This window comes from Macrobrachium nipponense, chromosome 4 (genome assembly GCF_015104395.2).
Source record: "Macrobrachium nipponense isolate FS-2020 chromosome 4, ASM1510439v2, whole genome shotgun sequence".
NCBI classification, from domain to species: domain Eukaryota; kingdom Metazoa; phylum Arthropoda; class Malacostraca; order Decapoda; family Palaemonidae; genus Macrobrachium; species Macrobrachium nipponense.
Genome location: NC_061100.1, coordinates 113069610 through 113082847, shown reverse-complemented (window position 1 = coordinate 113082847; position 13238 = coordinate 113069610). Strand labels below are relative to the sequence as shown.

General features: G+C 36.8%; 1 protein-coding gene across 1 annotated transcript in view; it reads left to right on the top strand.

The window, feature by feature from the left end:
• Nucleotides 1-13238, top strand: part of LOC135211075 (nuclear pore complex protein Nup133-like) — a 255460-nt gene that overhangs the window by 208341 nt on the left and 33881 nt on the right. The window contains exons 16-18 of the mRNA XM_064244133.1: nucleotides 2617-2806; nucleotides 9110-9243; nucleotides 9649-9861. Of these exons, the coding sequence (XP_064100203.1) occupies nucleotides 2617-2806; nucleotides 9110-9243; nucleotides 9649-9861 (537 nt within the window). The remainder of the gene's footprint in view (nucleotides 1-2616; nucleotides 2807-9109; nucleotides 9244-9648; nucleotides 9862-13238) is intronic.

Below are 13238 nucleotides of genomic sequence, written 5' to 3'. Positions count from 1 at the left end.
AGTCAGTTATACTGACCTTTTTCTTTATTTTATTTATTCTCTGGTATGTGTTAGTACATTTACCCTAGAAATAATAGATTAAAGGATATTTCGCGCAGCGACACGAGCTGAGCCCAGAAATAGGGTTTTTACCATAATGAAAAAATTCATATCTAGCAAAAAAATTACTTTTAGAAAAAAAAAAAAAACTTCATTTGATTGGAGGTCTACATCAGGTCTATGTATGGTAGTAATCCCATGTCTTAATATTAAGTATCAAGGGAGGAGATAGAATTTTAAAAATGTTTTTTTCTGGGATAAATTGCACTGGCGTCACAAAACCGAAGGTCAGAGGCAAAAATCATATGTGGTTTGGAGATGTCCCAAGTCACTTTGTTAAGTCGTATGAATGTTAAAATCCTATCCTTAAAAAATGGCATTAGCTGGCCGGCGCCCTTAAGAATAAGTAAAAAGAGCAGTGTTAAAATGGTTTTGTTTTTCCTCCTAAAGACTGAAAAAGGGACTGGAAGTTTCTCCAATGGATTATAAAAGCTATATATGCATTGACACTTGTAAAAAAATTAAGACTGCCAGAAAAATAAAACCAAAATGTGGTAAGGCATGGAATGAGTGGTTGGATGAGGAGAAGCTTCATCATCGAGTGAAGGGTACCACAGCTTCAAAAGGGTGCTACCAGAGGTTTACAGTTGCTGAGACCTGACATCCATCCTGGTGTTAACAAATGTCATTACCCCAGAGACATCCAAGGAAGCTGGAAATAGAGTAGTTTGCAAGTTCGACTTTGGGGTAGGATGGAAAGCTACCAGCGTGAACTATGTATGGGACTGATGGGTGCCCTTGTGTTGGAGGTCTTTGTCACCCTTGGGGAATCTAGGAAGTCTGAAACCAGCATTCCATGCCTTTCCAGAGAAACTTAGCGATGGGTTCGCTTCATGTGTATATGCCAGACCCGAGGAGCCTTTTACTTGAGTGGAGGGAATGCTTGCTGATGTTTCTTTGTTATATGGTATAACCTCTTCTAGAGAAATTAGGTTAATTTTTTTTAGAAATTCTCAGTCGAATTGCAAAGTTTTACTCTGATAAGTGTGAAAATATTCATCAGCATTTTTACAAGCTATTTAACATGGTCAAACTCAAGTAAACTTGGCAATTAAATGAGCATAAAATGTGATTTAAGAAGTTGCCAAATTATAAAAGAACACAAAAGGACAGCTGTCAAAATTCTCTCTTACTCTGCCAAAAATTTGATAGAATAATGTGTGCTTAGACCACGGTGAAACAATTACTGAGTAGATGCATTTATCACAAAAGTCAAGACTATGCCAAAACAAAATGTGATGTAAACAGGAGTGACTAAAAGGTACTCCATCCTTAATCAGTAAATTAGTTAAAAATTGGCAAAAATGGATAATTCAACTTTAATCCAAAACAGAAGTCAAGATAAATATCCTGCTGTGAGGGAGGCATTTTTTACTGAAAGCAGCAAAACAAAGAGTAATTTAATGAACAAGAATGAGGTAGTGCTTGTAGGTATAATTGACTAGCCAGCCATGTAGAAATTGGTTTGCCTAAATGAGAATAAACAGAGTTTATCTCTGGGAAATCATTAATAATGTGAAAAGTCCTTGGAAGATCACTGAATTCGGCAAAGGAACTACAGGTACAAAAAAATTAAGGAAAAGCATAATAGAACAACATTTAATAAAACCAGCAGAAATGGCCATAGACTGGCACCAACAACAAACTAATGAGGATTTGTCATTGAGCACGGTAGTATTTTCTGTGATATCTAGTTGGAACATAAGTTGCAAGACTATACTTCGGTCAGTTAGATGAGAACATTTGGGACTCTTGCATGTGGTCAAGTTCAGAGACCTCCTGCTGTCACTTTTAAAGCCATGTATAAGTGAAAGCTACTTGATTTGCAGTGATAGTATTCACTGTTGGTGACCTAGAGATTCAGTTCTTTTATATGCCCTTTCTTCCTTCCTTTTACTGCACCTTCTTTCATATGCTCTTTCTTCTGTCTTAACTTTCCACCTTTCCTGACAATTGATTCACAGTGCAACTGCAAGGTTTTTCTCCTGTTACACCTTTCAAACCTTTTACTCTCAATTTCCATTTCAGTGCTGAATGACCTCATAGGTTCCATTGCCTGGCCTTTAGCCTAAATTCTGTATTCATTTCAGTCAGTCAGTTGATCCCTGGGATGCCATGTGCATCTCTAGGTGTGACCTGACTAACATTGAAATATGATTTTAAATCTGTCATACATTATTACTTGTCTAGCAATTTGATCTCCAGAATTAATAGTTTAATCCAAATACTTTTCTTAAGTGTCATCTCAGTATGTAAGAGTCATACATATTAGACATATTGTCATGATAATTGAAGTTTATTTAATGAACCTTTTAAGATTTCCAAAAAATCCCTCCCTTTCCTTTCATATTTAAAGCCAAGAAGAAATTCAAGTTTTTTTGTAATGTTTCTTTAATCATTAGAAAAAATGTATGCAGACCAAATACATTATTCAGGCTGTTAGTTGAAAATGTTATTTTCCATTTTTCCAATTACAATTTTGTTGTTCTTGAAGAATATTTTAATTGCTATCTTCAGGTTGGTCTAGATCGAGCTGAGGATGGTGCTACAAGGGCTAAATTGTACTCACAGATGGTTGATCTTGCTGACCTTATTTTAACTGGTTATCAGCCACAGTTAAGGTCTCTTTTACAAGTTAGCCAAGATTCACACAGTGCCCTGTTACGATCTTATGAGAGAGATCGATACAATCTTATTCAACCTCTTGGTAAGTGCAATTTAGTGCTCATTGGTGTTTTACCCTTTCTTTTAGGGGTTGCTATAAATGTATTAAATATTTTAGCTTTTGCATATTGATCATGAATATTAGTTGAGCATGATTTTCAACATGGATGTTATTTTTACTCGTGATTGCAAAGTGTGCAGTGAGTGAAGGAAAGAGGGAACAGCATGATTAACTTTGAGGAACTAGAAACAAGAGAACTGGAGAAGAAAATATTTAGAATCTCAGCAGAGTGAAATCAAAGGGTAAAGATGTAAAAGCAGTCAGAGCAATTAAGGATGGAAATGGCATTGTTTTTAGAGGCAAAGATGAAATAAGGAAAGATGGAGAAGCTATTTTGAAAGCTTAATGAATGAAGAAAATGAAAGAATACTAACAGAGGAAATGGAAAGCATTTCTGGTTCAATTCAAGAGATGACAAGAGGGGAGGTTGAGGGATCCTTGAAAAGGATGAAGAACGGAAAAGCAACAGGACCAGAGGAGTTACCAGCAGAGATTCGGAAATATGTATTTGGGTCAAGACGGAGTAACTGCTTTATAAGCTGCTAAATGCTATTCTGAAAGGTGGAAGGATGCCAGCTGCCTGGAGGATGAGTGTTCTGATCCCCAAATACAAAGGTAAAGGAGATGTAATGGAGTGTTCAAACTATAGAGGGATAAAATTACTATCTCATTCCTTCAAAATCTGGGAGAATCATAGATAGAAGATTGCGAGGGTTGGTGCATATCTCAGACATCCAACAAGGTTTCATGCCAGGCAAGAGCACAACAGATGCCATATTTTCTGTTCGACAACTAACAGAGAAATATAGAGAAGAAAGAAAGAACTTATATATGATATTTATTGACCTGGAAAAAAGCACATGACCGTGTACCATGAGAAGAGCTTTGGAGAAATTTAAGGGCACGAGGAATACCTGAAGTATATGTAAATCTGGTCAGGGATTTATATGAAAATTGTTCAACAACGGTTCGATGTGAAGTGAGCGACTGCGTGGGATTCAGTGTACAGGTAGTCCTTTACCAAGGGTCAGCCTTAAGGCCATTCATATTCACTCTGCTGCTGGATGTACTCACAGAAGATCTGAGACATGAAATTCCCTGGACAATACTATATGCAAATGATGGATTTTTGTGTGCAACTGATGATGAAGAACTAAATATTAAAGCTGAGGGATGGAGGAACTGTCTGGAGGAGAGGGGTCTGTGAATAAATAGAATCAAGACTGTAGGAATGCGCTGTAAATTTGAGGAAGCAGAAAGAGAAAGAAAAGTAGATCTTGAGATTGATTTTCATAAGTTAGAAGAGGTAGAAAGTTTTAAAAATCTGGGATCTGTGATCCAAAATACAGGAGACCTAGATGAAGAGTTGACCAGAAGGATACAGTCAGGATGGAGTAGCTGTAGAAAATGTAGTTGGGTGCTGTGTGATCGTAGGATGCCTGTAAAATTAAAGGGCAATATCCAGCGCCATGTTGTGGGACCTGCAATGTTGTACTCTTCCGAAACATGGGCAACTAAGAAGAGAGATGAGAACAGGATTGACATGGCTGAGATGAGGGTGTTGAGATGGCAATGTAGACTTGCTAGAAAGGATAAAGTTAGGAACGAACATGTTTGAGGCACACTCAAAAAAGCACCAGCTTCAAACAAGGTGAGAGAAAATGGTCTGAGATGGTATGGACATATAGAGAGATGAGAGGAAGACCACCCAATAAGCAAGATGATGGAGATGGTACTACCAGGTGGGAGAAGGTTGGGTAGACCAAAATTGTAATGGATTGACTGTGTGAAGAGAGATATGAGGGAGGTGGGATTGAGCGAGGAGGATGCACTGGACTGAAGGAGATGGAATAATGTGTTGAAGAACCATTACAATGACCCCAAATAGGGACAAGCTTGTAGAGAAAGAAGATGTTATTTTTACTCATGTCTTGACTATTTTTTTCATTTATTGAAGGGATACAGTTGATCTTACTTATACAGTCAAACCTCAGTTTTCATACGTTTCGATTTTCGTAGACTTTTTCCAAAAAAATTTTGTCTTGGTTATCGTATGTTTCCTCGATTTTTGTACACTGAAACATTCCATCTGGGGGCCACTGCACGATCGGGCCCCGTATTGAGCGCCCAAACAAAGCATCCTGTGTTCTCTTGTGACCCATTCTGCTTTTGTATTACTTGTTTTTGTGGTTTTTGAGTTTTTTTTTTATTTGAGTGCAACTGCTAAATAAGCCATCATTCGAATTTCGTTGGAGGTTCCAGAACAGATTATGTGCAAAAACCAAGGTTCCACTGCAGTTGATCTTACTGCTCATGTTTTTAACATGCTGCAATAGTTGGCTAAAAGACTGTTAATTTACCTCTTCCAGCAAAGTCATAATGGGATTCACATGTCTGACATGTATTAATACTAATATTTGTTAAGTTTTATGTCTCCATTTGTTAACCCTTAATGAATGGATTGATCCTCGGGAGTAGTCTTCTTCCCAGCTTTATCCCTCTTCGGGGTCGCCATTTTTAATGAGTCTCTTCCATCTACCTCTGTCTTGTTTCATTTCCTCCCATACTCCCTTCTCCCTCATATCATCTCTAATGCAATCTCTCCACCTGGTCTTAGGTCTTCCTCTCCTTTGTGTTCCATCCACCTCCACATCCATCACTTCTCTTGCCATGTGTTGCTCTTCTCTTCTCGTCAGGTGGCCATACCATCTTAACCTTGCCTCTTTCACTTTCTTTGATGCGTCAGTGACCTTAACTGTACCCCTATTATGTTCATTTCATCCGTCTAAGCATCCTCATCTCGATTACGTCCAACTTTCTGCCCTCTGTTTTCTTTAGTGGTGCTGCTTCAAATCCATATGTCATTGCTGGTCTGACCACTGCCTTGTGCACTCTGCCCTTTAATCTTATAGGGACTTCCCTATCACATATGACACCAGACAGAGGATGACACCAGACAGAGGGACTTTCCTATCACATATGACACCAGACGCCTTCCTCCAGTTGTTCTAACCACACTGAATCCAGTTGTTAATTTCCTCTTCCATGTTCCCCTCATTATCACTCACTGAGCCAAGGTACTTGAATTTATGAACCCTTTTGATGTTTCCTTCACCTAATTTGATTGTTGTTTGCTGGTTGCCATCCAGTTCGGTTGTCATATATTCTGTCATTTTCCTGCTTATCCTTAAACCTCTACTCTCCAAGGCATATCTCCATCTTTCAAGCCTCCCCTCCAGTTCTTCCCTGTTTTCGGCTACCAAGACTGTCATCAGCATAGAGCAGACACCATGGTGGCTCCTCCCTGACATCCTCCATCAACACATCCAAGACGATGTTAAACAGAAGTGGGCTCAGAGCGGATCCATGATGTAGCGAGACTCCAACTTGGAAATTTTCTGTTCTTCCAACTGTAGATCTGACGGTGGTCTTTACATTTCTATACATCTCCCTGATCATTCTGACATACTTCTCCATCACTCCTCTCTCCCTGAGACATCTCCATATTTCCTGACTTGGTACTCTGTCATATCCCTTCTCTAGGTCTATTAAGGCCATATGCAAGACCTTTTGCTTCTCCCTCTTTTCCATAATTTGTCTCAGAGTGAAAATACCATCCACAGTACTGAGCCCATTCATGAATCCTAGTTGCTTCTCCAAATGAAAACTTGTTACCGTAAGCTTTCATCCATAGTTTTTTCAAATACCTTTAGTGTATGTGACATGAGGTTTATTCCTCAGTAATTTTCACAACACCAAATGTCCCCTTTCTCTTTGAATATTGGGATTAATATGCTTTCTCTCCATTTTTCGGGTATTGTCTCCCTTTCCATAATCTTTTTCACTAACTGCCACAATATTTCAATTCCTTCCTCATCAAGAGCCTTCCAGGCTTCTGCAGGTATGCCATCCAGTCCCACCGCTTTACTGTTTTTCATCTTTCCCAGTGCCCCTCTAACCTCAGCTTTTGTTATTTCTGTGACCATGTCACAATTTGAGTGTCCATCTCCTCTTAGAAATCTTTCATTTTCATCATTCAATAAGGCCTCAAAATATTCTTTCCATCTCATTATGTCTTTCTGATTTCTCAGTGCATTTCCATCCTTATCCTTAATTGGTCTTATGTGTGTTATATCCTTGGTACTCTTATTTCTCATGTGTGCTAGTTTAAAGATCTTTCCTTGCCCCTCCTTGGTATCTAGCTCTTGGTAAAGCTGATCATATGCTCTATCCTTAGCAATTGCTACAGTTTTCTTTGCTGATTTATTTGCTTCCTTATAGGCCATCCAGTCCTCTTCCATTTGGGTCCCCTCCCACCTTTTCTTTGATTATCTCTTTTGCTTTGTTGCATCATTCACTTCTTCATTGAATCACCATGTATCCTTATTTTCGAACATCTTGCCACTACTCTCACCCAATATTTCTCTAGTAACCCTCAGTATTATTTCCATAGTTCTGTTCCACTATTCATCAACATCTTCAATTTCATGTGTTAGTTTTTCTAAAAAAAAATTTCTTTAGACTGCCTACAAAGTTCAATCTCTCTCAGCTTAAACCATTTAATCCTTTTTGGCCTCTGCTTTTTTTTCTTCCTTACTTGTTCAATTTCCATAACCAAGTCCAATACTACCAAACAATTTTGTGCACTCACATTATCTCTTGGTATGACCTTACAATCTTTTACCTCACGTAAATCTTTCCTCTTATACATCAAAGTATCTGGCTGGACCTTCCACCGCTTTTGTACGTCGTAACTAGATGTTCTTGCCGCTTGATGAAAAAAGTGTTCACCAATTCCATATCCTTGGACACAGCAAAATCAACAATTCTTTCACCCTCTGCATTTCTTTCATCATAGCCATACCCACCATGTATACGGCTGATCACATGGTTATTCTGGCCTACATCCCCATTCAGATCTCCACTGACAGGGAATCTTTCACCTGCTGGTACCTTTTCCATTTCCTCCTCTAAGTCTGACCAAAAGCGATCTTTCTCTTCATGTGAGCATTCTGTCTGGGGTGCATATGCACTAAAGATGTTAACTGCAATTTCCAACCTTCAGCCTGACCCAGATAATCCTATCATTTCTTCTATTTTCTTCAAAGATTTCCTTCTTCATTTCACTTGACAGAATTATTCCAACACCATTTCTGCCTTCTTTATTTGCTCCGCTATAGAATATCTTATACCCCTTCCCAAGTTCCCTTGCTCTGTTACCTTTCCATCTTGTCTCCTGTACGCAGAGAATATTTACACTCGTCTTGTTTTCATAAGGTTAGATATTGCCCGCCCTCTTCCTGTCATTGTACCAACATTTAATGTTCCTACTCTTAGTAGTTCTTGAGCCCGCTTCTTTAGCCGCACTTGCTCACGATGCGGTAGCCCTTGCATGTCCACAGAGTTAGGGTGATGTATCTGTGGGTCATTTCCGGGTGACAACCTAGCTCTATTCTCATTCCTTGTAAGACTCATTTCATAAAAGTTCTGGCAGGAGATTTTACAGACAGATGCCCTTCCTGACTCCAACCCTCCCTATTTATCAGGGCTTGGGGCCGGCTTTCCCCCAGCCCCCAATGGCTAGTTTGATCCTCTGTAGTAGTAATAACAGGTTTTTGGGAGGTGGACGAATTGATCCTGTAGATAAACCATATTAAACCCCATTGATTTGGAAATAATCAGGTAAGAAAGAGGTCCCAATACGTACTTCTATTGCGTCTCTCTCACATGATGTCTTTTTGTAAATTTGCTCGTAAATATACCAATGTGTTGCTGTTGGCTTTTGTTCTTGTCTTTTACAACAGTATGTCAGTTGTAAATGTAATTTTCCAAAGAAATATTAGAAAAAACATGTAAAAATAAAAAAGTTACTAAATCTTTGTTGTTGATAAATTTACATAAATATTTTTCAAAAATTTGCTATGAATTTGTTACTGATTTTATTTCTTATCTGTTTTTATATTGTGTGAGCTGTATAATTTTACAAAATAAAATAAAATTAATTTATTAGAAAAAAATATAAGTGGGTAAAATTTACAATTGTTGTGTAAAAGAGGCCCCACAAGGGGTTGTAAATAGTCATTTTCAACTTCTCATAGAAGGAAGGGAAGATTTTTAGATTTTTTTTTTTGCTTGCACCATGTGTATTTGCATATCGTCTTCTTTTCATTGATGTATTTTTTCGTAAATTGCACGACCTCAAAGTTTACCCAGCCTGAGGAGCTGCATATCGGTATATTTACCTGTCCAGTAAGGGTTAAGCTCTTAATGGTTATGCATTTTTAGTTCAAGGCGAGCAGTATGATCAAGCTGTTGGTCTGGCGGAGAAGTATTGTGATTTCCGAACATTGGTTGAAGTTTGCGATCGGACAGAAAATAGAGAAAGGCTTAGCCAGTATATGACACAATTTGGATCTGAGGTAAGCAATTTAATGGGTACTGATATGGGTCTTTTCTTTTTCTGAAGGTTTTCATTTCAATTTCTTATCATCTTTAAAACCTAATTCCACCACAGTAGTTCTTCAATCATATTTCAATAATAAAGACATGTCAATTAAGTTCCCCTTTGAAATTTGAGTTTTTCAAAATACCAAGTGTGTTTTATAGCCATTTGTTCTCGTACATTTTTCCAAAGGGGGACTTGAATGAATGTGGGATGAAGATTATGAAAATGCTTATGAGAGTTATACTTGGATTTTTTTTTATTAATAAATAGTTGGCTGAGATAGTTGAGTTGAAATTCTTAACTTTAATTGGGTTGACCATAGGGAAAGTACTTGTAATTAGAATTTTTTTTATGACTTGGCTCATGTCTTTCTTTTCAGGGGTTTTCAGATTTTGTTTTCCGTTGGTATTTAGAAACTGGCAAAAGAGGTCGCTTGTTGGGCCATGGAAATCAAGGAGATTTATCAAGGTTCCTCCAGGATTATACATCTTTAGCTTGGCTCCATCAAGTAAAGACCCAAGACTTTGGAGCAGCACAAGGAACATTGAGACAGTTAGCTCGTGAGGAAAACAATTACCTTAGCCGTAAGAAGGTAATTTACAACTTAAGATTAACATTCTTAAATTATTTTTATGTTAAAACAGAATTGTTTCATGTGCCAAAGCTTTCAATTACAAAATTTCTAAATGGTTAGCTGACCTCCTTTCTCCATATTTAGGCACTTTTTCTCCCAGTCACATTAAACATTCCGAAGATTTTTGTCACAAATTCAGAGAAGCACATATACCACTTCACAACATAAAATATTTAAACCTTGATGTAGATTCCCTATTCACAAAAGTACCAGTTTTCGAGGGAAAAATTAGCCCCTTATTCAGATAATTTCCCATTGACGCTTGACAAAATAATAAAGTTAGGTCGAATTATGTGTATCTAATAATGTATTTTCCTTCAAGGAATCATTCTATAAGCAAAAATTCAGGTTTAGTATGGGTAGTCCTTTAAGCCCTGTTGTAGCCTGTCTGTACATGGAATACTTGGAAACTACAGCAATAAATGCAATAAAACCCAAAAACATGCTGTGGATGAGATATGTAAATGATATTCTAACCTTTTGAGATAATAGATTGGGCAATTTTAATGAATTCCTTTCAAAATTAAGCACATTAGTGCCCAGCATCAAATTTAAAGTTGAATGGGAAACAGACAACAAAATTCCTTTTCTTGATGTTTTAATAATCAGAGACACGAAAGAATACACATTTACCACATACAGAAAACCAACATTCTCACTTTCATACATTTACTGCTTTAGCTATCAAGACATTCCTATCAAGATAGGCATAGCCAGCAACCTATTCTTAAGAGCCTTACAAATTTGTTCGTCAGATTTCCTTGAAAAGGAATTTAAACTAATTCGTTATCAGCTTTCGTCTTCAAGGTATCCTGACCTGACCATATAATTGAGAAACCAATTCACAAAGCAAATATAATTTTATAATGACCCCCTCAAGACAAGACCAGAGAGACACCCAACAATAAAATAAAAATTCCCCACCTGGACAGGAATAAGAAGGTGACCCAGACTCTCGGGAAACCTAACCCTTTTGCATTTACTTACCCAAACACCTTAGCCAAATCCCTGATTAACGTCCAACAAAAGACATCCCCCAAGGACACAGGCGTTTACAAAATCCCATGCCTGGACTGTGACCAATCTTACATTGGATTTACAGGAAAATGACTTCCCCAGAGATTAATACAACATAAACAGTCAGTTAGGCATGGACAACAGAACTTGGCTATTTTCAACCATATAAATGAACATAACCACAGAATAAACTTGAATTTGTCGCATATCATTTATAGCAGCAACTGCTGGTACAAGAGTCAGATGATGGTATTGGCCTTGATTAAACAGACAGGTAATGAACATCTCAAAGGGTGCATGGGATTCAGATGTCAGTGATAAAGTTTTCATTCAACCAGTGCCTAAATGGATTAAAGGAAGATTATCAGTGGGAGTCACCTAAATTGGTTTACCTGTGGATGGATCTCTTGGTATAAATACCACCTTCTGTAACTTTTCTCATTCATCTACCTGGAAGAGGGAGACCAGCGTTAATTTTTGGCTCCTTTTTTTGTCATTGCCTGAAGTTTAGAATGCAACCATCAGAAATGAAAAATAATATCATTATCATATGTAAATAATGCGATATATGGTAGCGAAAAAAAGAAAATTCATACATAATTGTATTCAAATCACGCTGTGCAGAAAACGGTCAAAGCTAACCAGTTACTTTTTATTGCGTTGTATTTTACACTAAATTGCGATCATTTTGATATATAATACATTGTAAAACAATAAAAGCAACACCGGAAAAATTTTATCACAAAATGATGTACGAATTCGTAACGAGCGGACGTAAAAAAATGTTATTTTCAAAAATTCACCATAATTCTAAATAATGTTCTAGAGACTTCCAATTTGTTTCAAAATTAAGACAAATGATTGAATATTACGATACTGTAAGAGTTTTAGATTAGAATTGCAGATTTTGACCATTTCGGACGAGTTAAATTTGACCGAATGTCGAAATTTTAATATATATATATATGGACATATTTCAAAGATGGAAAAAGCTACAACCTTCAATTATTTTTTATTGTATTCTTCATGAATTTGCGCACATTTTTATATATGAAACTCTATAAAAAGGCTAATATGAAAAGGAGCAAATATTAGGATAATGCCATGTACGTATTTCGGAGACTTGCGGCCGCGAATCGGCGCGCGGAGTGAAGGTAAATATATTTTTCAAAAATTCACCATCACACTATTGTTTTAGAGACTTCAAATTTGTTTCAAAATGAAGAAAAATGACAGAATATTACTAGGCCGTAAGAGTTTTAGCTTACAATTGCGTTTTTCAACTATTTCGGTAGAGTCAAATTTGACCGAACGTGGTTTTTTTTCTATTTATCGTGATTTATATGCAAATATTTCGAAAAAAGAGAAAAACTACAACCTTCAGTCATTTTTAGTTGTATTCTACATGAAATTACGCACATTTTCATATATAAAACTTTATGTAACAGCTAATTTTAAATGGTGCAAACATTTCGACAATCGCACAAAAAAATTCTGATTTTTTCGGAAGTTACCGCGCGAACGTAATGTTTTTTTTCTTCATAAATTCACCATAAATCGAAATATTGTGCTAGAGACTTCCAAGTCGTTGCAAAATGAAGGTAAATGATTGAATATTACTAGAATATAAGAGTTTTAGCTTACAATTGCGTTTTTCGACCATTTCGGTAGAGTCAAAGTTGACCGAAAGTTGAAATTTTTGCACTTAACGTTATTTATATGAAAATATTTCAAAACTGATAAAAGCTACAACCATGGGTTGTTTTTTGTTGTATTGTGCAGGAAATTGCGCACATTTCCATATATAAAACTTTATGTAACGGCAAATTTAAAAGGGTGCAAACATTAGGACAATCGCACGAAAAAATTTATCGGAAGAGTTATCGCACGAACGTAAGGAAAAAGTTTTTTCATAAATTCACCATAAATCGAAATATTGTGCTAGAGACGTCCAATTTGTTGCAAAATGAAGGCAAATGATTGAATATTAATATAATGTAAGAGTTTTAGCTTACAATTGCGTTTCTCGACCATTTCTGTAGAGTCAAAGTTGACCGAAGGTTGAAATTTTTGCACTTATCGTTATTTATATGAAAATATTTCAAAACTGATAATAGCTACAATCATGAGTATTTTTTAGTTGTATTGAGCATGAAATTGCGCACATTTTCATATATAATACTTCATGTAAAGGATAATTTAAAATGGTGCAATAATTATGTCAAAGTGACGAAATAATTTCCGAGATGTGTCACTGATACTTTTTAGTACGATAAGAAAGAAATTCGCGCTTGCGCGCCTGCGTAGCGATTGTAAAC